Source organism: Leuciscus leuciscus, assembly GCF_965113295.1.
Source record: "Leuciscus leuciscus genome assembly, chromosome: 7".
NCBI classification, from domain to species: domain Eukaryota; kingdom Metazoa; phylum Chordata; class Actinopteri; order Cypriniformes; family Leuciscidae; genus Leuciscus; species Leuciscus leuciscus.
In genome coordinates this window covers 35246683-35271400 of record NC_138731.1, presented here as the reverse complement: position 1 = coordinate 35271400, position 24718 = coordinate 35246683, and the positions used below count along the sequence as shown (strand labels likewise).

Below are 24718 nucleotides of genomic sequence, written 5' to 3'. Positions count from 1 at the left end.
GATAGCAGAACTATCAGAAAGAGGTTGGGAGAAGGGAAGACGGGGGACTCGCTTTCGGACAAATATTGACTTTTGGCACATTTTGCTCGGTGGGATTTTTATGGTGCCGCCAGCAATCATTAATCTCTCTAAAATAATGTTTTGCTGTGCGCTGCCTGTTCCCTAGTTACAGTTCATGCTGTCTGAGGCAGTACGCTTCTGTGAACACAGACAGCTCAGCCAGCCATGCCTCTCCAACGGCCGTGTGGAACAGGGATGACAGCTCTATCCCTGCGTTTGCTCCCACGTGATTGACGACTATATTGCATAGAAAATGAGTTGTTGACTGTGTTTTATTGTTCAGGTTGTGCTCTTTATAAATGCACTGCGCCCGTTGTCTGTTATTAAATCCATATTCATCAAAGATGCATGAGGAGGACCTTCTCCTGGCACGTCAGTATGTTGACTATAATATTTGAGCTTTAGTGAACATGCTATATTTGAGGCCAGCATTCTCATATTTCTTCTTTAAAAGGCCAGTAAACCAAGTATTCAAATGCAGAGGCAAATGCTTGGTCAACACGTTAGCATGACAGTAACATATACTCATACTAGATAGTGAAAAAGGTACCTACAAATGTATGTGCCACTGGCATGTAAGGAGTATATATTGTACCAAGGTCTGTCCGAATACTCGATTCTGATTGGCTGGAAGGTGTGCAATAAAAACTGTTTAATGCACAGTTAGTTCCAAGTCAGTTTAATCACCGTTCAATATTAATGCACTGTTTTCATTGAAGCACTCACGAACATAAGTCACTCGCACACAGAGAGCGGAAATGAAATGTCTTGGTAAGCAACAGTTTAGTAGGGTTCTTTGTGTAGCTAGATGCATTAGATTCTTGTATTTGCTTGCATAAAGTATATTTCAGGCCTTGAAGCATTAAAGGTGTTTGTACAGTATGTATGTGCTACAACCAGCCATTTCTTGTTCATCATCACTTTTTTTTTTCTTTAATAGCATAGTTTATCTAGCTCAGATCTGCCAGAGCTCTCCATTAGGTGTGTTGGACCTCAAGGTTGAGCTTGCAGCTCATACTTTACCATTACCATTGCTCACCTTGCTGAAGTAATGCATAGCTGGAACATCCATTACACAGTGTTCATATGAGGATTCTTTGCTATTGAGATTCAACATCCTATTATGTGCATGAGATTGCTCTGATTGGCTTGATCAACAACTTTTGGTCTCTGTGCTTTTAGTGAACATAATAAAATAAGTTCCGTAAACTCAGAAGTAATAATAATTTATACCTGTGGATCTATGTTCAATATCATTTTGAATTCAAAATGAGTATTAATATTTCACATTATTAATGTAAAACTTTATTTTAGCAGACCTCACTAAACAATTTGACAAAGTCAAATAAAGTTTGTAATGTTAACGTTTTAGTTCAAAGAACTTTTAAAATAGATTGTCTGACGAATGGAAGTTGTATTTGGGAATGAGATGTCCTTTTTTTTAACCAGTGTAGTTGCTACAAAATTTGCCAGTTTAGTGCCATCAAATCTTAGAAAGATAATCTGACTGTGGTTGATTGCTTTACTTTACAGTCAGGTGATCTCTTCTTGTCTAAGCAGATGTAGACTTTAAAGGGTTAGTTCACCCAAAAATGAAAATTAGCCCATGATTTACTCACCCTGAAGCCATCCTAGGTGTATATGACATTCTTCTTTCAGACGAATGCAATCGGAGTTATATAAAAAAATGTCCTGGCTTTCCAAGCTTTATAATGGGAGTGAATGGGTATATTATTTTTATCAAAGCGCATCCATCCATGATAAAAGTGCTCTACGAGGCTCTGGCAGGTTAATTAAGGCTTTTATGAAGTAAAGCGATGTGTTCGTGTAAGAAAAATATCCATATTTAAAACTTTATTGACTAAAATAACTAGCTTCCGGCAGACGCCGTACGCAAGTTGACTTGCACTAAAAGAGTAACACTTGACGATTAGGGGTGGAACGGTACACAGAAGTCACGGTTCGGTTCATACCTCGGTTCAGACATCACGGTTCGGTACGAGTTCGGTACAATGGAGGGAAAAGCAAAACAAAAATGTAGAAGGCAATTTTTTTTTTATTGTGCATGTCTGTAGGCTGTTCTACCAAAGGAAAATAAATGTTTTAAGCCTTGTATTTTTTAAATAAGTTTTATTAATAAAGTAAAGGCATAGATACAGTTTATTTGTAGTGCATTGCCAATAGTTTTATATAATTAGTTTATTAATTAAATTAATAAAAAGACAAAAAGACCTTGAGATTTGGTAATTGTACCTGAATGAATTTAAAATTCATTTGCTATATTTCAGATCAATATATTTGTTTTCCTTAAAATTTTAATAACACTAACTTTATTCTCATCTGAATTATAAATTATTTATTTCTGTATAAAATAATACTACCATTAAAAACAAATTGGATTTTATTTTAATCAATGTAGAATGTGTAACTTACTCACTGTGTTGGGTGACAGTTGTAGGTTACAGTTTGACTAGAGTTTACAGTTTGACAAAAGCACAATGTTGTGTTTTATTACGAGTGTACACAAATATAAGTAAACACTTTGCAGTTTGAATGATGTCCAATGAACAAAATGAGTATGTTTTTATGTTTCCACTGTTCGATCGTGCCCGCGCCTCTCTGAACACACACACACACACACACACACACACACACACACACACACACACACACACACACGCGGGCACACACGCGCACGCACGCAGGCACACACACAGGCACACAGACAACATATTCCAGCATTGCAAACTTGACATCGCAGCCTGTCCATTATAGCCGGTCTATGATTATAGCCATAGATATTATATCTATGATTGTTATAGCCCAAAAGTTATAGCCACGGAGCTTCAGAGCTAAGGCGGAGCTACAGATTAGGTGTCCCTAAAGAACCCGCGTATCTAACAGTAGTTCCGCATTACATTCATTAATTTGCACGCGAGTTTTATTTATTTTTATACCGTGTATTCTCCGTGTGCATTCATGCACCGAACCGTGATGCCCGTACCGTCTCAGTTCAATACGAATACATGTACCGTTCCACCCCTATTGACGATGAATGACGTAGGATGTAGGAGTAGCGTAATCTTTGACTCCTCTCGTGGTTCAAACAAACAGGGCTGTGCAACCGTGTTCGACAATACGTTGTGCGTCAAGTTCAAGGGTTAGTCTTTCGCCGTAAATCGATGCGTACGGCCGTCTGCCGGAAGCTAGTTATTTTAGTCAATAAAGTTTTAAATATGGATATTTTTCTTACACGAGGCACATCGCTCCACTTTATTAACCCCCCAGAGCTGTGTGGAGCACTTTTATCATGGATGGATTCGCTTTGATGGACTTCCCAAAAAAAAAAACCATTCACTCCCATTATAAATCTTGAAAGAGCCAGGACATTTTTAACATAACTCCGATTGTATTCGTCTGAAAGAAGAATGTCATATAGGCCTACACCTAGGATGGCTTCAGGGTGAGTAAATCATGGGCTAATTTTCATTTTTGGTTGAACTATCCCTTAAAGGTGAACTAAGTAACTTTTTTTACCTTAACTGAACAGCTTCGGAGTCATTGGAATGGTTATATTACTTATTTCGGGTTGAATGGTGGTTGTTTCGCACCCCCCTGGTGCCCGTGAGCGGAAAATACGCACTTGCAACTTTGAGCCGGCGGGCCGCCGGCCGCTGCGTCAGGAAGTCTCGCGTGATATCAGGTCTCGCGATGTAAACAATTGCTTTACGGCCAAAAGAAATCTGCTAAAATGCTGTCATTATTGCGCTCCCTCACGCTGTCCGAACCCGAATGAAGAAGACGTTTTAAAGAACGTCCCATCTGCTTTGATGTCGTTGATCTATAGCCTCTGGTGTCTGAGAATCACCAACGAGTTTTTACAACAGTGTTGTCAAATATCTATTCCGAAGCTGTGGGGGGAGCTCTAGAGAGAAACCTGCGAGCAAAAAGCGAGAATACAGCGAAGAAGTCCCGAAGCTACTGAGTGCTGCTTTAAAGCCGAAAGTCAAAACTTGAGACTAAGTAAAACATAATCAAAACATGTATCGTATCGTATCGTATCATATCATCACCTTAGTATTTTGAGAGTTTACTTGTCATCTTGTTCGCACTGCTCTGACCAACATTTCAGATTCCTGGCAAAGACAGCATCCTGCTGTTCCAATTCATAGGGTTTGCAACTGGCACCTGCAGGTTTGCTGTACTGGCTGGCCTTGACAGTGAGTGAGTAATTGGCTTCCCAGAGGATCCATGACTGACCCATCCTCCCGCTGCTCTGCTCATTATGAATATGTCAAACAAATGTAGAATATTGGCTACATCTGTCAAGGTGGCAGTTTGCATTAGTACTATTCATCATGAATAAATAACACATGAAGCACATGAAGATGATACACAAAAGGCTAATTTGAGAAGCATGATGCATACATTAATCCGTTAAAAAAGCTCCTACTATATTTATTCCCACTCTGAATGCCCCGCATTCCTACGGCTGAGAAGCACTATTATGCATCCCCTCCTACTCGGTGACAGAGGGATTCCACCTTCCTAACATCCTAATAAGGACATTACGGAACATGAAAAGGGAGTGTATTAATAGAGAGGATTATTGCTCAGGAATATTTTCATTGCAGTGTCTATTGTATGTATTTCAATGGCGTTGGTGAAGTTAATGCACAACTGGCCCAAAGCTCCTGCGCTCAATGCAGCAGACACCCAACACTGCAGCTGCTGATCCCAGATCATGTTATAGGCTGATATCACATATTCAATCTGCAGAAGTTAACTGAGCTGAAATTAAATGACTTTCAGGGCCAGACACAGCCTTTCGTCTTAGACTCCCTCAGCCTTGATACTGCGATCGCTGAGGGATCAACATGCATGTAATAAATTGAGGTCTAGATGTGTTCATTTGGATGTGTGACACAGAACCATTCCGTTCTCACACTTCGCTTTCAGTCTCTCTATTTACTTCTGACTTATTTTCATGAGTTCTCTTGTTGTGATTCCTGCATTTCTTTACTGAGTGGTGGTAGCCATGAATAGATAGTTCACCAAAATTAGAAAATTAGCCTATGTCATTAACTTGAAACCTGAATTCTGCAATTTTATTCCGCTCTTAATGCAGCTCTTTTCTAGGCATGCATAATATATCAGCACCATTTTGGGTATCAGCTGATTTTTTTCCATCCATCCATCCATCCGTCCGTCCGTCCAAGTGTTCACTTTATCCATCCGTCCGTCCATCCTTCCGAGTGTTCACTTTATCCATCCGTCCGTCCATCCTTCCGAGTGTTCACTTTATCCATCCGTCTGTCCATCCTTCCAAGTGTTCACTTTATCCATCCATCCTATCAAGTGTTCACTTTATTCGTCCGTCCGTCCGTCCGTCCGTCCAAGTGTTCACTTTAGCCATCCGTCCGTCCATCCTTCCAAGTGTTCACTTTAGCCATCCTAACAAGTGTTCACTTTATCCATCCCTCCATCCATCCTTCCAAGTGTTCACTTTATCCATCCATCCGTCCATCCTTCCAAGTGTTCACTTTATCCATCCATCCTATCAAGTGTTCACTTTATTCATCCGTCCGTCCGTCCAAGTGTTCACTTTATCCATCCATCCTATCAAGTGTTCACTGTATCCATCCGTCCATCCATCCTTCCAAGTGTTCACTTTGTCCATCCTTCCAAGTGTTCACTTTATCCATCCATCCTATCAAGTGTTCACTTTATTCATCCGTCCGTCCGTCCGTCCATCCAAGTGTTCACTTTATCCATCCGTCCGTCCATCCTTCCAAGTGTTCACTTTAGCCATCCATCCATCCATCCTTTCAAGTGTTCACTTGATCAGTCCGTCCGTCCAAGTGTTCACTTTATCAGTCCGTCCGTCCGTCCGTCCGTCCATCCAAGTGTTCACTTTATCCATCCGTCCGTCCATCCTTTCAAGTTTTCACTTTATCCATCCATCCTATCAAGTGTTCACTTTATTCATCCGTCCGTCCGTCCAAGTGTTCACTTTAGCCATCAATCCATCCATCCTTTCAAGTGTTCACTTGATCAGTCCGTCCGTCCAAGTGTTCACTTTATCAGTCCGTCCGTCCATCCGTCCAAGTGTTCACTTGATCAGTCCGTCCGTCCAAGTGTTCACTTTATCCATCCGTCCGTCCATCCTTCCAAGTGTTCACTTTATCCATCCATCCTATCAAGCGTTCACTTTATTCATCCGTCCGTCCGTCCGTCCGTCCGTCCAAGTGTTCACTTTAGCCATCCATCCATCCATTCATCCTTTCAAGTGTTCACTTGATCAGTCCGTCCGTCCAAGTGTTCACTTTATCAGTTCGTCCGTCCGTCCATCCAAGTGTTCACTTTATCCATTTGTCTGTCCATCCATCCAAGCTTTCACTTTATCCATCTTGTCCGTCCCTCCATCCATCCAAGTGTTCACTTTATCCATCCGTCCTTAATCATTATTGGTTTCCTTTCTCCACTTTCTCCATTTTCTAATCATGAAATTAGTCGACTTTCAGCAAACATGCTTTTGTGTCTGTTTGTGTTTCATTAGATGTCACTAGCGTTTTCATAAAAACATTAAAGCAGAAGCATATTAAAGCTTTCCCTGTTAATGTCATGTTCACCTTGTCATGCACAAAAAAAGTGTTAAGCTAATACGCATCTTTTATTGGATTTATTGCAGCTTCATGTTTTTTGTGTCATTGACATTTGTTCACTTTTTTTTTCGACAATGAATGGTCCATCCTAATCACTGAATAATTTCAACTTTTATACTAATCATTAAAGAAAAAATACACAATAAAGAGTAAAGTAGAGTAACTGTTTAGACCATCAAATCTGATCATTTAGAGACAAAATAAAGCAAAAGAAAAGCAAAGTTATGTTAACACAGTCCATATAAGGGTGAAGCATCTGGTGCGACTGTGTTGTGGACCCTGAGGTCATGGCAGAGATACAGTATGTCCACTGAAGTTCAGTCCAGCTCAAGCAAAGATAATGGGAATGCGTCTCGCTGCCCCTGATACTAGTGTTTGGAAGGAGTCAAGAGATGCCCTGTTCCTGACCCCGCTTGTGGAAGAGAGGGAGGAGGGCCTTTTTAACCCTGATAAATTGAAACGCGTTGACACTGAACAGCTTCAGGTTGTTTGGCTAGTCTTTATCATATGCTCTATTTTAAGTTTGCAGACATCCTGGATTTGCTTTCTCTTAACCACAAACTCATCTTGGACATAACAATGTAAAAGTCAAGTAATGTGTGTGTGTGTGTGTGTGTGTGTGTGTTCTGTATGTGTGTTTGAAACTCTTCTGGTTTACAATTTCCAGTTAACTTCTTGACAGCAAGGCTGTATCCACATATTCAGCATTGGAGTAACCAAATGTAATAGTAAGAATTATATATTATCTTTTTTAATAAAAATGGGTTATAATACAAAACATCAGCTCACACTATCATAAAAAAAATTGTTTGGCAGAAATGTATTAGTTTGAAACTCCAAGAATGCCAAGACTTACACAACAGATGATAAACTACTCCAGATGATTGTCAACTTAGTTTACTGAAACTTTATTAGAGTGCTCTGAGATGAACATACTGAAAATAAAACAAATATCATTATTTTTTTTATAACAAGTGGATTCTTAAATAGATAGTAGAGGGATAGTTCACCCCAAAATGAAAATTGTCATTTACTCACCCTCATGTCGTTTCAAACCTGTATGACTTACTTTCTTCTGTGAAACATAAAAGAAGATATTTTGAAGAATGTCTCTTTATTTTATTAAATTTTTTCAATAGAATTAAAGTAATTGGGGTCCAATCTTGTTTGGGGGTAATTTAATTATAAAATTACTATTATTTTATTGTTACTATTGTTAAATATTACTATTGCTAATATTAACTTATATTAACAACAATAACATGCAAAGACCTCATTTTATAGGGAAAAATTCTGATATTTTACTCTTATTAAATGTACCATTGTTCTTCTATAGTATCATACTGAACTGACCGACAGCTTCAGTGATTTATAAAAGGAGCGCTCTTTGCTTGCTGTCTGTGTAATTCAGTCGCAATTAGAACTTTTTGTTTTCGTGAGCCTTTGTGACTTTTCCTATTTAAGGACAAAAAAAGTGCCTAAGGACATTTCCTAATGTCTAAATAATATAAATCAAAAGGAAAACGTGTGACTAAATTTATAAGGGAATAGAGCTTAGATTCTCTGCCCGCAGGCCGGGTCGGGCCGATATTTCCCGCCACTGTCCTCGGGCCGGGTCGGGTCGGGCCCTTGATAAAGCACGTCACGTGTCATGCGCAGCGTCTCGTCCACTCGCACTCGCAGTCTCGCACGCATGACGCATCACACCTGCTGTGCGTGCTGTACTATTATGTAGCGTAAGTGCAACATGGAGCTTGAAGAAGCAAAGAAAAAAAATTGAACAGGAGAATTAACTTTGAGCAAGTTTGGAAACATTTTAAACTAGTCGTGGGGAGTGACAACATATGTGTTGGCTTTGTCTCGTGCATTAAATGCGGCATGCTGCTCGCCTATGACAGCAAAAAAACGGGGACTTCGACGAAGAACAGACACATGAAGCAGTCTTGCCATGACAGAAATTATGATAGTAGTCAGCCTCAGCCCTCAATGTCCTCTTTTGTTACTTTTCCGATCCATTCAATTATTTCTGAATAAACAAACAACGCAGTTTACATGCTTCTTCCTTGTCGCATTATTCATTAAGATGATAATTAATAAATGCACGCACAATTATGAACTTGATAAATGTTACAGATATGTTTTACTATGCACAAACAAATACCTTTCAACTTACATGTGCAAAATTCTGAATTAAATGAATGTGCTGCAGTTTGTACAAAAAGAGAGTCTGTAGTAGCCTACGTGTTTTAGCCATTAAATAAGCACATTTAGTTTCAAATTTGTTAAGTTTTGTTTTGAAGAAAGCTTTTCTTTAAAGTGAATTTCGTTTTAGTATAAATTGTATCTTAATTTTAATTCATTTTTCATCAACCAATTGCCTGGATTTAATACATAAAAAGCAATATAGCAGACAATATAATCATGTCATGGAGTCGCCGGCGCGCCGTGGTCACTTACACCATTTGAAACTCGTAACACACGCTGTCACCGAATTTTCAAATGCACATCTTGCTTGTTGCTCACACACATTATGTTGAAATAATATGTTGAAGTAACATTATTAATAATAACTAATCTTTAAGAATATTTGATTGAATGCTGAATGTTGTGCTTGTTCAATTTAATAAAATTAAAACTTTAATTGTGATAATTAAAATAATTGAATATTTAATATTGAGTGGCCAATTTTTGCTCATTTATTAATAGTATTTATATAATATATATAGCTGCACAGCTCCCCCTGTAGCCTAAATGATCTAGCACAGCAGCACCTGCGTTAAAAAAAAAATCTGGCGCTGCCCCTGGTTATAACGGCCCACATATTAAAAATGGTCGGGTTTAAATCGGGCTCGGGCTCATAATTACAGTGAACGTGTCGGGCCGGGCCGGGCTCGGACACAACGTGCTCGGGCTCGGGTAGGGTCGGGCTTGATTTGTTGGGCCCGATCTAAGCTCTATAAGGGAGTGGATAATAAGCCAATATGTGCTCCTCTACTGGTTATTGTCGTAATTTCATGTTTTTTTTCCCATGTCTTTTTAGGTCAGGGGTTTTTAAAGTCAAAGACAGTGTGCTGCCTTTCTAACACCACCATAATTGGATCATATTTAGAGCATTGAAGTGCTGTAAAAAGTTGTGTGAAGCACTTGAAAGTCCTTGAAAAGTGCTTGAATTTCACTCTGAAAAGGTTTAAATGAATAATGTAAAAACATTAGACTATTTATGCCACAATACCATGGTTACAGTTAGCGTTACTACATTAAATCCATGGTGAATGTTGGTGATTTGTGGACTGAAAAGCCCTCTAACTTTTTCGTTCATGGCACAATGTCTCTCCTGGTTTCCACGTCAGCGCTGCTTGATCTGATATCTATGGTTTATAGCAGAGAATTCTGGGCGGAATTTGAATGTCCCAGCGCCCTGTAGAAACAGTGTCGCATATTTTGCTCTTAGCAGTTGGGCAGCGTGAAACTAAATTTATTTGCACCGGTAGGAAAAAAAGTCACAAAATGCAACCATTTAGTCGCAGTCTGGAGCCCTGCAAATAAATGATGACATAATTTTATGTTTCTTAGTGAAATACCCCTTTAAGGTGTCAACACGCATATCATCAATGCCAATATTTGGGTCTCTGAAGGATGATGTTGTATTCTGCTTTCTTTCACAGCTCGTGTCCAATGTCCTGATCTTCTCCTGCACTAATATAGTTGGCGTGTGCACACACTACCCAGCAGAAGGCTCACAGAGACAAGCCTTCCAGGAGACCAGAGAATGTATTCAAGCTCGTCTGCACTCTCAGAGAGAAAACCAGCAACAGGTAAGAGACCAACAGAAATCAAGAGGACTCTTTTAAAATTATGTTTTAATTTCTAGTGTCTTTCTGTGAGTCTGAAAGATTTGATGCTTAGCTTGATGATTTCCTAGGCACAGGTACACTACTGTTTAAAAGTATGGGGTCAGTGATCGAATAAATGCAGTCTTAGTGAGCATGAGAGACTTCTTTCAAAAACATAAAAAAACTTGCTGAGCCAAACCTTTGAACGGTAGTGTAGATGGATAGATATAATGGTATCACTTTACAATAAGGTTTCATTATTTAACATTAGTTAAGTAACGTTAACACAGATACAATTAGCACAGATACAACAACAACAACAGTAACACATGTATTGCTTATGGTTAGTTCATGTTAGTTAATACATTAACTAATGTAAACAAATTAAATCTTATTGTAAATTTGATTGATATAGCCTAATATATTCTTTAAAATAAAAGCCACTTGTTTTGATATTTTGTCTTATAGCGGAAAGATATTCATACAATTTTAAGTGTGGCTTAAGTGCCTAAATACCATAACTGGGTAACAAAAATACCATGATTAATATATAGCATTCATTTTAGTTTCACACCTGAAAGTCCGCACCAAGATCCGAACCAAAGTTCATGTTTTGATACATTTTATACATTCGGTTAGTTTTGGTTTTTGGTTTCACATTGCAATTATGCGAGTGCACTAAAGAACTTTACATGACATACTTGCGTCCTGTCGTCATCATCTATGTGGGCTGCATCTTGACATTGGTTTGTAAACGGACGTGCGTCTGACGTCAGCGTGTTGTCAATTCGGCGGGTAACTTTGACAAGAATGAATGAACAGACGCATTTCGTTGCCACTATACTGTTATTATTATAGCAAGGCTCAAGGCTAGTTCAAATTCGCCAAATGAACCTCATTTTGCGAACATTATCGTCGCCGGCAGGAAAGGAGGAGAAGACTGCAAGCAATCCTGCGAGAACCACCGAAACTTCCTGTAAATGGTCTGAAAGTCCGAACCATACAGAAAACGCTTTCACACTAGAAACGAACCAAACCTTTGTTCAGTTTGATCCGGACCGAGACTACCTCTTTTCATCAGACCAAATTTCGTTTGTTTGGTCCGGACCGTGGTCGGGGGAGGTTTCACACCTGTAATTTTGATTCGGATCAAACTGAAAAGTCTGAAAATCCGGACCAAACAAGGTAGGTGTGAAAGGGCCCTTAAATACCTAGGAGAACCATATGAAAACTATATTAAATTTATATTAGCAGCATGATAATTGTTCAATGCAAATGTTTCCTCTAAGCTGTACGAATGAGGAAAAAAGTATGCCCAGAAGACAGGCTCAAACATGTGTGGGGAAATAGTGTGGGGAAATAGCTGCAGATTGCTTGAATTAGAGCTAAATGAACGGACAGCATTTCACCCGAGTCCATTCACATGTCCAATGATTTTCAGTATGGAACTGAAGCTATGAGGAAACCTGTGCATGGAGACACGCAGTGCTGATTAATTTGTGAGATTAGAACCACATCCAACAGTGTGGAGATTCATAGTGGCACCAAAGGGAAAAAATAATAGCTGTTTCCTCACACACAGCGCCCACAGGAGCCACGCATCATTATTTCGACAAACGTGATATGTTATTTTTTCATATCAAGTCTTTCAAAAATAACAGCATGGCCTTTAGATAACTTACCAGTATTAAATAACTATTATCCTTCCACAGTTAGTGTAATATTTTTAATATATGGAACATGAAATTTCATTCGTTCATTTATTTATTTATTTTTGGTTAGAGCTGGGAATTGATTAAAAAAAGTTAACTAATTAATTGCACAATTTGCTGTAATTAATTGCAATTAATTGCATTTCCCCCAAGCTTGTAATCATCAATATTTAAACGTAGAATCACCTAATTAAATTAAACAACACAGGAAAAAAAGGAACAGAAAATAGCCCTATATTAAAATAATATTAAACATCAATATATCAATATATTATTCTATTTCAATAATCAATCAACATAATCAATTTAACAGATTTTTTTTTTTTTTTTTTACAAATTATCTAAATAAAATATAGTCCTACAAAGCTATTATTACCAGAGCATGTGATCAGAGCAGGTCATTTTACCATTGTTGCCCATCATGACTAAACCAGCTCAGAAGGGCTATCGCAAACAGAAGTCAACTACTGAGAAATTTCACGTTATTTGAGCGGACTTTGCTTTTCCAGTGCGTGATCGGTACATGATTGGAGCGTTTAACGACAGAGCAGAACGCGCAGCGCAAACACGGAGCGGAACATTGAGCAGAGACACACACACACACACACACACACACACACACGGAACGGAAAAGACCCGCTCATGAAACCTGCGCGAGAATGAAACCTGATCGCTGAACACGGAGGGGCGGGACAGCATATTTTCGGCCTTTTCAATAGCAGCCGCAAGAGGAAGCCATTAAAACGAGGCAAAAAAAAAAAAAAGTGCTGCGTTAATTGCGTTATTTATTTATTTTTTAACGCGTTAAACATCTCAAATTAATCGCAAAGATTAACGCGTTAATTCCCCCAGCCCTATTTTTGGTGCTTTTTATTAGATTTTTTTTTTTTATTGGTTCTTTTTTTTTATTTGAATTTATATAGTAACTAAAAAAATAAAGCTGTTTTAGTTACTATATACATTCAAATAAAATTGTAAATATACAATTAAATAATAGCCTATATCAAATAAATTAAAATCAAATAAATTGAGGGAAAATCTATCTATCTATCTATCTATCTATCTATCTATCTATCTATCTATCTATCTATCTATCTATCTATCTATCTATCTATCTATCTATCTATCTATCTATCTAGCATCTGATACTATCACTGTACCATGCTACCACAGTACTAGTGGTATAGGACTAAAGTAGAATTTATGTCATTTTCTGCAGTGTCCTTTAGTTTGCTCTTTTCTTGACAGTATGGCAGATATATTGAGATTTTACCGTGCCTTGATACTATGATACGATGTCTTTGTTTCTCTCTTTGTTTGTGTCTTTCCCCTCTTTTCCCCCTTACCATCACTGTCATCATTTGCAGGAACGCCTTCTCCTCTCTGTGCTTCCTCGACATGTCGCCATGGAGATGAAAGCCGACATAAATGCCAAACAAGAGGATATGATGTTCCACAAGATCTATATTCAAAAGCATGACAATGTGAGGTAAGAGTGACTCCTCAAATAGCCTGAAAGATGGTAGTCAGTGTTTGCACCTCAAAGCACCTTTTAAAGCCTGCAATAATCATTACAAATATTTTTAAGCCATTTATGTTAACACTTATTAAGGTTGAGTGCTTATTTCTGTTCTAAAACCTAGTGAGCAAAGAAACTGTATCATGTTACTTTAGCAACATGATACAGTTTCTTTATTATTAAATGAATGAATTATTTTTATATTTATGGAACATATGCTGTGTTGTCTCAGATTAAATGCTGTCTTGATAAGCAGCTCTCTAGTTTTTTGGAACAGAGCTTGTAAGTGTCTTGTAATTCTGATAAGCATTAGATATTGCACCCTCTTGTGGATTTAGAGATGAGAACACTGGCTCATCTCTATCTCCACCAGACCGTCCATGCGTCCCGACAGCTCTTCTGGACAGCTCCAGACACATTCCCACTCATTAAAAGTTGATTTCCACAGCACCAGGCTAGTTAGGACACTCACGATCACAAGAGGCCCTATTAGGTGTAGCCTGTTGTTTCTTTCTTTCATGTTTATCTTTGATTTGTTCAGCTTTTGTCTTGTGAAGACTTGAGTTTGCTTCTAATGTACTTAGTGTTAAAAGCATGTGTGTCTCAGGTCCATGACATAAGAGAACTCTGGGATCCATGTGGTGATTTCTGATTCTCCACTGTAAAGAATTCTAAATCTGGGGGCTGTACCATGATGGAAGTTGAACACACTCAGGGTTACAGTATTCGTTTTGAGTTGACAAAACCAAACCAATCCAATCAGGCTTTGTTGGTACCATGACGCTGATCATCAACTTTCTCTGTCAACTCAGGCTTTTATCCTGAGTTTAGGTGTGACATCAATAGCGATCAGCCAATCAGCAGAGCAGCGCCTACTAGAAAACAACAGCACAGACTTGGTGACCTCCAATGTTTTAATGGCTGTTGGGGTTTGATACTCTCTGCCAGCCCTTTTCTATAATCAAATAGCAGATAGACTACAGCAACAAAGTGCAACATGAACTTGAGGTTTGTGCGCCAGTGGGCAGTGAGACTCAGTGAGATTGTCTGCAGTCGAGGGTCTGTCTGTTTTCCTTTTCCAGTAAAGCCCCAACCAAACAGGCTTCATGATCAGAGGAATTATGTAAGTGTGCAGTCAAGCGATATCTTGCTAAGTGGAATATTGATAAGTGTGTTACTAGAGAACCCAGTAGTTTAATTGCTGATAACGGTTATATAACAATGTCTGTATCTGAGTATTTGCTCTTGAACAAAACCCACACTATAATGGGAAGAGGAGGCTGGCAGTTCTGCTGGAGGAATGAAAAATTGGACTGATCTGATTGCTGCTGTTCTCGAGTCAACAACTCTGATTCAGTGAGCTGTTCTGAGCGAGTCTCCAGTTAACGATTCGGTGAATTCACAAGTCTGACTCAAAATGAGCCAAGAACCAGGAGATCCTCTGAGCTTGAGTATGCGTGTGACTGATGGTGTGAAAAGTAAGTTATTAATGCCAAATTCTAGGATTGATAATTGTAAATGAAAATCATATTTAGGTCATGACTGTCAGTTGTTTGTGAAATGAATCTGTTTAAGTGAGCGGTTTAAGCCCACTGTGCAATACTTGAATGCAGACTGTGTAACGGGGTAGGTTTTTGGTTATGTTTAATTTTTTTTACATTAAAATAATGCAAATTAATGCCCATGCATCTTCCGTAGCAGCAAATGATATAAAACTATGTTTGCATAGTGTTCTTCTTAAAATTGTATGTATTTTGCCCTATGCGATTTATATAACAGTATAACTAATTATATTTGGTTTATTACTTGTTTGCACACATGAAGTATCTGTAACCTAAATTGATATTTTAATATATTTAGGGCCAGATTTACTAACAGCTTTCGCCAGCGCAAACCTATTTTTGGCGTTAAAAAATTTCTGTCAGGATTTACTGAAGACACGCAGTGAAAAATTAGTGGTGAAAAGCACTTATTTTTCCGGCTGACCATATTTGATATGTATTTGAAGGTGTTTCCATTTCAGACTCAAAATTTATGGGAGGAGAGTATTTAAATGATTCATGCAAGGTGATTTACTAAGGTTTGCGCTCATCAATTTACTGGTATTTGCACCATTATTTACCACCCAAAAAAAGCACGTCTTAAACCAGACTCTAAGTGGTAGATTGTGTTGGTCATTATGGAGATGATCCAGCTGCGTCTGTGTTCTTTAATTTGTGCGTCGTCAGTAGATCACGCGCAGAACTTTCTACTCCCATCTGCGCTCTCACGCTAAATTGCCCTGTTTAGTAAATTATGGCCTTAATGTTGTGATAATAAAATAAAAAAATGTCTTACTTGCAGATCAATACAAATTGTATCTGCATCCACTAATCTTCCTTACTGACCAGTGCTACTTGACAATTCATAATAAATCATAATGATGTCAAACTCAGCAACACCCCCTTCCCAGGTTGAGCAGTAGGGTTATATAAAATGTATAATATAAAATTATTATATTAAAGTATGCAAATATATAAAATTACAAAATACAAATTCATCGATAAGTACTTTCACGAATTCACACATTAGAGTACTTTTTACTACTTAATCAATCAGTCAATTAATTTTGTACTTTACTTGTGTCAAATTTAAAGGGAGTATGTAATACTTTTACTGAAGTAATATTACTTTTACTCAAGTACTTGATTTGAGTACTTTGTCCACCACTGCATTTACGCATGTGTTTTAGGGTTGAAGGAAAATTCGGTGAACTTTATGGGAAAAGTACTGGTAATTTTCTGGCAGGATATTAATTGTTTTTTGTTTTTTTTACTTAATTTTTTTTCTTACAGTGGACTTCCTCAAATGCTGCGCATTGGATTAGTTCATTTAATTCATTAGAAATGGTGGTGACACTGTAGTTTAGGGTCCAATTCTCACTCTTAACTAGCTTTTAAAAATGACTTTTGCCTCAATAAACACCTAATTACTGCTTATTAATAATTAAAAAGGTAGTATGAATTGGGTAGGATTAAGGGATGTAGAATATGGTCATGCAGAATAAGGCATTAAAATGTGCTTTAATTACTAATAAAAAGCCAATATCCTAGTAATATACATGCTAATAAGCAACTAGTTAATAGCGAGAATTGGACCCTAAAATAATGTGTTACCGAAATGGTTTTATGAGACAAGGAAACATGATAGTTGCGAGTTAAATATTTTACTCATGTTTTTTATGTTTAATTTGAAATATTTGATTAGTTTAATTTGTACTTTTCTACAAATCACTTTTGTAGACAGGCTTTTAGGCAACAGCTGTATATCTAATATAATAATTAAGGAATGATAGGGTCAGCTTGAGCTGGTGAAGGAAAAGAGCTATAAGGAAGCTATAGTATAGATTAAGAGCAGGTAGTATGAACTATGGTTTTGCGATCTGTTACAGAGTCAGAACTGATGGGTGAAAAGAAAGCAGCAGTCGTTGCATTTTCAGGGGAGAGGGATCAAGAGGTCAGACCTCTCAAGCAGTGACCCTTGATGGATTTAAGAGGCCATGTTATATAAGCAGGAAGTGTGACTTCATGCAAAATTCCTTCTAGCCAAATTTTTTTTTTTTTGATGAAATGGTTTTCATGCTGATGTCCCTCACCAGACTGTTGCTGACCCACTACACACTCCACTTATTAAACTTCCTGCCATTTTATTATGTAATTTCCCTGTCAGCACTTTGCTATTCTGGCTCCCATGGTAATTTGGTATGTTCAGAGAGCAGCTACATTTGACCTTAGGGTTGCTGTCACTACAAATCCATTAACATTCCCACTGGCATGAACTATTGTTTTGTCTCCACTGAGACAATATATATCTCACCAGCTTCTACGAGAATAATACTTTATTCTTAATACTTTTATTCAGCAAGGACGCATTCATTTGATCAGAAGAGACAGTAAAGACTTTTACTTTGTTACAAAAAAATTATATTTCAAATAAATGGTGTTCTGTTGAACTTTCTGTTCATCAAATAATCTTTAAAAAATCATTTTAATCACAGTTTCTACAGAAATTAAGCAGCACAATTGTTTTCAACTGATAATAACAAAAACTGTTTCTTGAGCATCAAATCAGCATTTTAGATCACGTGACACTTGATCATGATGCTGAAAATTCAGCTTTGCCATTACATTACATTTTAATATATATTCAAAAAGAAAACGCTTTAAATTAATATTTCACAATATTACAGTTTTTACTCCATTTTTTATAAAATAAATACAGAATTCATGAGCATAAAAAAGCTATTGATATAAAAATTATTATATGTACAAATGTATGTGAATTTCCAAATGTTTTTTCTTGACACATTTAACCACTGCTATTTTCCTTTATAATTGGCATTACTGGTCTCCAGAAAGCTGACGGTCTAGGCAGTCTTTCTTCTAGGATTGGATTTGATTAAATACTTTGCCTCATGTTTACATGCTAAAAGCCCTAGATTACCAGCACCTAATAAAGGATCCAGAGTGTGTTCGTAATAGACAGCAGAAATGCTCCAGAGGCCGTAATGCGTTTGGATTCACTTTAAAGAGCCGTCCTGCCATTGTGCCACACTGCAGCGACATTTTTGGTCCAAGCTGCAGGGAGCTGATGAGTCACCTCCGTGTTAACGATTAAATGAGGTTTAAAGATCCGTCTGTGATGCTCATAGCAGTCCCGATGCTCCAGGCCTGCCTTCAGAGAGCACTGCACTCTGTCTACTTTCAGAGTCAACTAACCTTAATCCACCCACCCAGGGGAGGCCTTTTATTTGAGCTTTTATTTATAGCAGCTCTAATAGATCTGTCAGCTATATAGAAACCTTTGATCTGTGACTAATAAAAGGATTTCAGCATGCTATATTGTATAAGAAAGGGTTTGAATGTTGTTTTTGTGCTGTTAGATATCTGTGGATTTTTAGAGGGATAGTTCACTCACAATTATAATTGTAATATTTTCTAATCCTCATGCAGTCACAAACCTGTATGCTTTTTTACATAATATAATATGAAATATTGGTTCATCCGAAAATGAAAATTCTTTCATCAATTACTCACCCTCATGTCATTCTAAAATATGATATTTTGGAAAATGAAAAACAAAATCTTTATTTTTGCGTGAACTATTCTTTTAAATCTGCTAATCGGGTATCATTTCAAATTTATTTCTAATATGTTTATTTTTAGTTATCATGCTTATCAGTTGTCTTTTCAAGAACAGTAATGAATGTCTCCTATGATAAATTGCACACATCGAGGCAACAGGAACCTTTTTTCCAAAGTCACATACTTAAAACCGCATGGCTCTTCCTCCAATGATCAATTTGTGCTAATGACAAGTTCTTTGCAACTTCCAGGTAACAAAAAGGTATAAGAGAAACCATAGCAATATAGGTTTACAAAGAGTTTTCTAATGTCCAAACAGTCAAAGTTCTTGTTTTAGTTTGATTGACTTAGTTTCAAGGCAGAACCTAAGAGACTTGTGTATCGACGACAAATTCCTTGTATGCTCAGGCATACTTGACCAACAAAGTTAATTCAATTCAGCTCAATTAAATTTACAATTGTTAGATGCTTTTGCTTAGTTGTTTTTGATCAGGGCTGTTGTAATAAGATTCCTGTGCTGCTTCTTTGTCAGCTTTCAGACAGCTTTCAGTCTATGAATAGGATACAATTTCATGATGCTCTTTGTACACTTGATTTACTATGAAGAAGTGGTATCATTAATTCATTATGGTGTATTGACATTATGGAGTAGGAAGTGGGCTAAATGTAGTTAAGTTTTTTTTTGGGTCCTTTTGTGCATTGAATCGTATCATATAACCGACAGGGGCATGTTAAGGGACACAAATCAATTCCAATAATTCCAATAATCTAATTTGAATAATTAAATCCGGCAAAAAAAACAACAACAACAATTGCTGATGCTTGCTACTATTGTTCATACTCAAAGTTAGAGATTTGAGCAAACTTGGCTTAGGATCAATTGCTTTGTTTTATTTCTCATTTGTAAGTCTCTTTGGATTTGATTTACTAAAGCAAAACAAATTAAAAATATTACTTGGCAGTGTAACTCGTCTTGCTCTTTGTTCTAAGGACATGAATGATACCACAATTTGTTTATGTAATATTATTCATTTTTTATTTATAATTTTTTTCTTTTTTTCTTTAGGGTCATGAAATGTTTAAAAAGCCTGTTTAAATCAGCTGGTTTAAGATGGTTAAGCTGCTGTTTTAGCTGAATTTGAAACATCTAAGCATTTAATTGAGGTTTGAACTTCAGGGTCTTTTTTGGAAAAATATGTAGAAAGTCTGCAGTGTCAAAGTTCACCCAGTAAGTCATTTAAGCAGGCTTTTTCAGGGAACCAAGCAGCCTGTGTGCCTCGAAATAGGGAGTGGCGCACATCACATGAGATGAGTTTGTTGTTCGAGAACAGCCTGCCTTCTGGGCCCCTTTTAAACATTTTTGGAAATCGACTTTGATATTAAGTCTAAACGGAGGGGTCACACTCACCCGGAACTTGGGCTTCAGTCAAACCTCAGTGTCTCTCTACTGTCACGCTAGCTTGAGTGTCAGACCAGCCCAGAGCTGTTTGGATAAAGCTAGATCAATGTCAGCATTTACTAAATTTAGTAAAAGCTCTGTAGATGAATATTGAATAGGAAAATTCATTACAGCCCACAAGGTTTTGTTTTGTCTTTTATTCAAGGTGCACAAAGAAGAGCCATATCGGTTACCGGCTCCCACAGGGGAATATCGTTCTTTATTCACTTTCTTGTCTCTGTAGGCCCAACATTCTCTTAATGTGAATGTCATCTATTGCTATAGAGAGTGCGCACTCCCAAACGAACCTGTCTGCTGTGCCATTGCCATGGTAATTGAGCTGTGATGCTGGGATCACATTAGTTAGCTCATATTGTATCTATGTAAAGTATGCTTCGCAATTCAATTGAAATGAATAGCTGTGGGCGAGGGTTTCAATTGTCAGCCAGGTAACCGTGGCAACCGTGTAATATACACTGTAGGTGAATGTGCACTGTGCTAATGTGTGGGGATGAGAGCCTGAGATGATAAATGAGAATGACCTGCTTTTTTATTGGGTTTATTTATTTGGCAAATGCTTTTATCCATAATGCTGGTGGTTCTCGATTCTGATTGGCTATCGGATATTCTACCGGTATCCCAATAGTATCACCGTTCACCGTTTGTGTCGCTCTGCTTACAGGATTTCTTTCAGAGAGTGTCATGGCGGACAAGCAATCACCATCATTTTACAAATACTATAGTGTCACAGAATGTATTTTAAAAGTTTTTTTAAGCGAGAATGTAGTTATTTAGACCTCAAAGATGCAACTTTTATATAAACATAGCGCCTATTTGACAGTAAGATGTTTTTGGAGATGTGAACTCCAGGCCGTAAGCAGCCGTTTAAGCTCACACACCCTCCGAGAACAGATTTATCTCAGCCAGTCCTTTGTTAATTTGCTGCTAGCTCTTATGTAGATAGTGTTTAAACACGAGGTATAATTCCATTTTGGGTATATCAATTGTGCAATCTTTGGTCTTATTAATCTATTACTTGTTCCAGAGCAAATCAATTTGGCTAAGGGCAAAGTTAAGTTTCATAACTTTATATTTTTATTTAACTGAAATCCTGTGCTATAACTAGCTCTGGTTTTATACTTTTGACTGTACTGTTTGCTTGGTAATTTCCTACTGTACAAACTTCTTATACATTTATAATGGCTAATATTGTTTATTGAAATATACATTTTCAGTAAATATTGTTTTATATAAATAACATGCCGTATTTGGTATTGAGAAAGGGTCAGTAAGTGATTGTGATTTCGGAAAAGTGACAAAATGTTTGCTTGAAATGAATGCCACAATTGCGGGAATTACATACAATTAATATTTAGATTATTTGTTTATTTATTTATTATTTTATCATCTTTATATAATAATTAACCATATTATGATGGATTTTCAGATTTAGTATTGAAAGTCTTGGAGAAGGGTAAAACAATAAATTCTATTAATAAAAGTATTTGAAGAGTAAATATAAATGATGATGGCATGGTAAAAAATAAAAGGGACTTCAAGACGGATCTACTGAGACCTTCATACAAAAACAAGATAAACACTGAAATATAAAAGTGCCTATTGCTGATGAAACATCCAACTCTGTTTAATATTTCTCTCTCTCTCTATCCGCAGTATCCTCTTTGCTGACATTGAGGGCTTCACCAGTCTGGCTTCCCAGTGTACTGCCCAGGAGTTAGTGATGACCCTCAACGAGCTCTTCGCACGATTCGACAAACTAGCCGCCGTAAGTGTCCATAGAACAGCCCACGCCCTCAGCCAAGCAGCTTTTCTTTTTTTTCTTTTTTTAGCAAAACACGGTGGCAAGCTGAGATGCAATCATATTAATTCCGTTTGCATCCCACTCACACAGCTGACTGGGATAGACAGGCCCTCCCTCCTGTCAAATGAGTGTTTGTGATCACGCTTCGCACACTGAGCTTCCCGCTGTTTTCCAGCCCAACTATCTCCTCGTTATCTCCACCAGTGGTGGTGACTCATCGCTGCCAAGTTGCCATGCATTCGTGCACATATACTCTGCTGCTGCAGAGAGATGTCGCTCAAAGTGGAAACCATCTGGTGTCTGTTCAGATGTTTGCACACTTACCAAAACCTTCAAGCAAAGACACAAAAAAGTATGCATGCGCACTTCACCCTGATTGTCAACAATAGAGGTTGTTGTACAGGCAGCGGGTTAAATCAAGGCATGCACTGGGGTGACATTCAGGTGGCTGTCATAAGACCCAGGCCTGCTGCTGTAAGTCCTGTGCTCAGCCCAAGGCTTCCTCTTCTGCTCTTCACTGGTTTCTTCTCTTTCTCCTCTAATTTCTGTCATTATTTATTCAACCTTATGTTCCTTCCAATGTTTGAAGAACATTCTTGTTCTTTTTTTGTGAAGCTTCATGTCTCAAGCTTCAAAAAGAATGCAAAAACACACTTTAACTAATAAGGACAGAATTTTATTTATTTATTTTATTTTAACAAATATTATATTGCCTTTTTTAAACTTTCAGAAAACTCATGTTTTCCAAGCAAAATATCAGGACAAATTGGGTTGGATTTTTGAATTTATGATAGTGGGATGCCAAACTTACTACATAAAAAATACACTGTAGACACAGATTAATATCTGACCTTTTTGTAAGCCATTTGGGAACAGCCATTTGGGGTTTTGGGTTTGTTTTGTCTTCATAAATCATATAAATCCCTGTGAAAATCCGCACCCTTAAAAGGAAAAACCATGTGCGGTATGTGAAGGGGCTTTAATGGCGGAAAGGCTATATGTAACACATTCCCTGTATGAGATTACCAGTATCAGACTCTGATGACTATTAAGTGATTTCACCTTTGAGTGAAGGTGTTATAGAAACTAATGCAAACATGGTGAACTACAGTAGCTCAAACAGCCAAAATGTGTTGACCGTTTACACCAGCCCAATCTTTTTCACTGTTTGGTCATTCTCTGTGTGTCTGCAGGAGAATCACTGTCTGCGGATTAAGATCCTGGGCGACTGCTACTACTGCGTGTCGGGGCTGCCCGAGGCCCGTGCCGACCATGCGCACTGCTGCGTGGAGATGGGTGTGGACATGATCGAAGCAATCTCGTGAGTATTAAAGTGTTGCTTCTGTACATCAGACAGGAACAGCCAGGCTTTTGTGTCTTGTTTTAAATGCCTCCCGGGAGACACAAAAGAGACGCTATGGTGAAGCAGGACCTGACACTTTCCACGAATATAGACACACTTTGATGTCCCATGTTTTGATCTTTTGATGTTAAATTTGAAACATGCACATCTGTTTGTTGATGGACATACACTTGTTAATGCTGATGGTGAGGAATTACAGCTGCAACATCTCATAATGTACATCAAACTGAGTAGCGCATCACTGAGAAACGTCCTGTTCAAGACATCCTTGTGATGAACTATCGTTACTGTACAGTGCGCACAGTCGCTGAGCTTTAGGAAGCCTCCGGAACTGAAATTCAGTTATGGTAATGGACATTTCTTTTCCGAAAAGCGCTGTAAGCGGTAGACCAATATGAGCAGAGTAGGCTCGTAGAGAGGAGGGATTTAGAGAGACTGAATCATCGGACGAGTCGTTTGAAAATCATTGAAAAAGTGTGGTGATGTGCAATATATATTATGAGAACGTGAAAGCATACAGTATTTGACCTTTGATGCATGTAAACCTGTTGTCGGAGACCTCCAAAAAATATTTTTCCCTTTATTCCTTTTTTCCTTTGATATTTATTTCTAGAAAATTGCAGATTCCTAAACTATATTTAGACATTTTGATAACAGGGTTACAAATGTGCAAACCTCAAATAAATCTGCTCAATAATATTTTGTTTGAATTCCTTTGAAATGTACCGTACATTGATCAACATCTTCTGAAGGTTCGGAAGGTGCATCTTTGCACTGACTAACTGACTGAAAAAATGCTTTTTTAGGAGTTTCAGGCCCTATTTTGTCCCCTGTTCATGGAAAGTGCGGCTATTACTGGACTGTATGAAGGTTCACAGAAAGGTTGAGCTGAGAGAGAACACTTAATCTTATTTACTTGCCTCACTAATCGTGACTAAACTGTTATAAGCATTAGGTTTTTTTTTCTAGAAACTTTGAATTACCCTCTGTGGGTCTGTCCTGCTCTTCTAATTGGTCAGGTCAGTCATCTCTTAATTGAGTTGTTTCCAAGTTATTTGTCTTGCGTGCATGCGAACGTGTCCACAGGCCTGACTTCTCTAATGTTCAGTATCTCTGAGCAGTTGTTTGTTAAGGCAGGAATGGCGGTGACTGGCTTTCTGCTCCAATGAGCACGTGTCTGTGT

The 24718-nt window shown here is 37.8% G+C and overlaps 1 protein-coding gene across 2 annotated transcripts in view; it reads left to right on the top strand.

Moving 5' to 3' along the window:
* Positions 1-24718, top strand: part of adcy5 (adenylate cyclase 5) — a 93847-nt gene that overhangs the window by 43867 nt on the left and 25262 nt on the right. For both annotated transcript variants that reach the window (XM_082175936.1, XM_082175937.1), the window contains exons 2-5: positions 10391-10540; positions 13638-13759; positions 22025-22136; positions 23366-23493. In XM_082175936.1, the coding sequence (XP_082032062.1) occupies positions 10391-10540; positions 13638-13759; positions 22025-22136; positions 23366-23493 (512 nt within the window). The remainder of the gene's footprint in view (positions 1-10390; positions 10541-13637; positions 13760-22024; positions 22137-23365; positions 23494-24718) is intronic.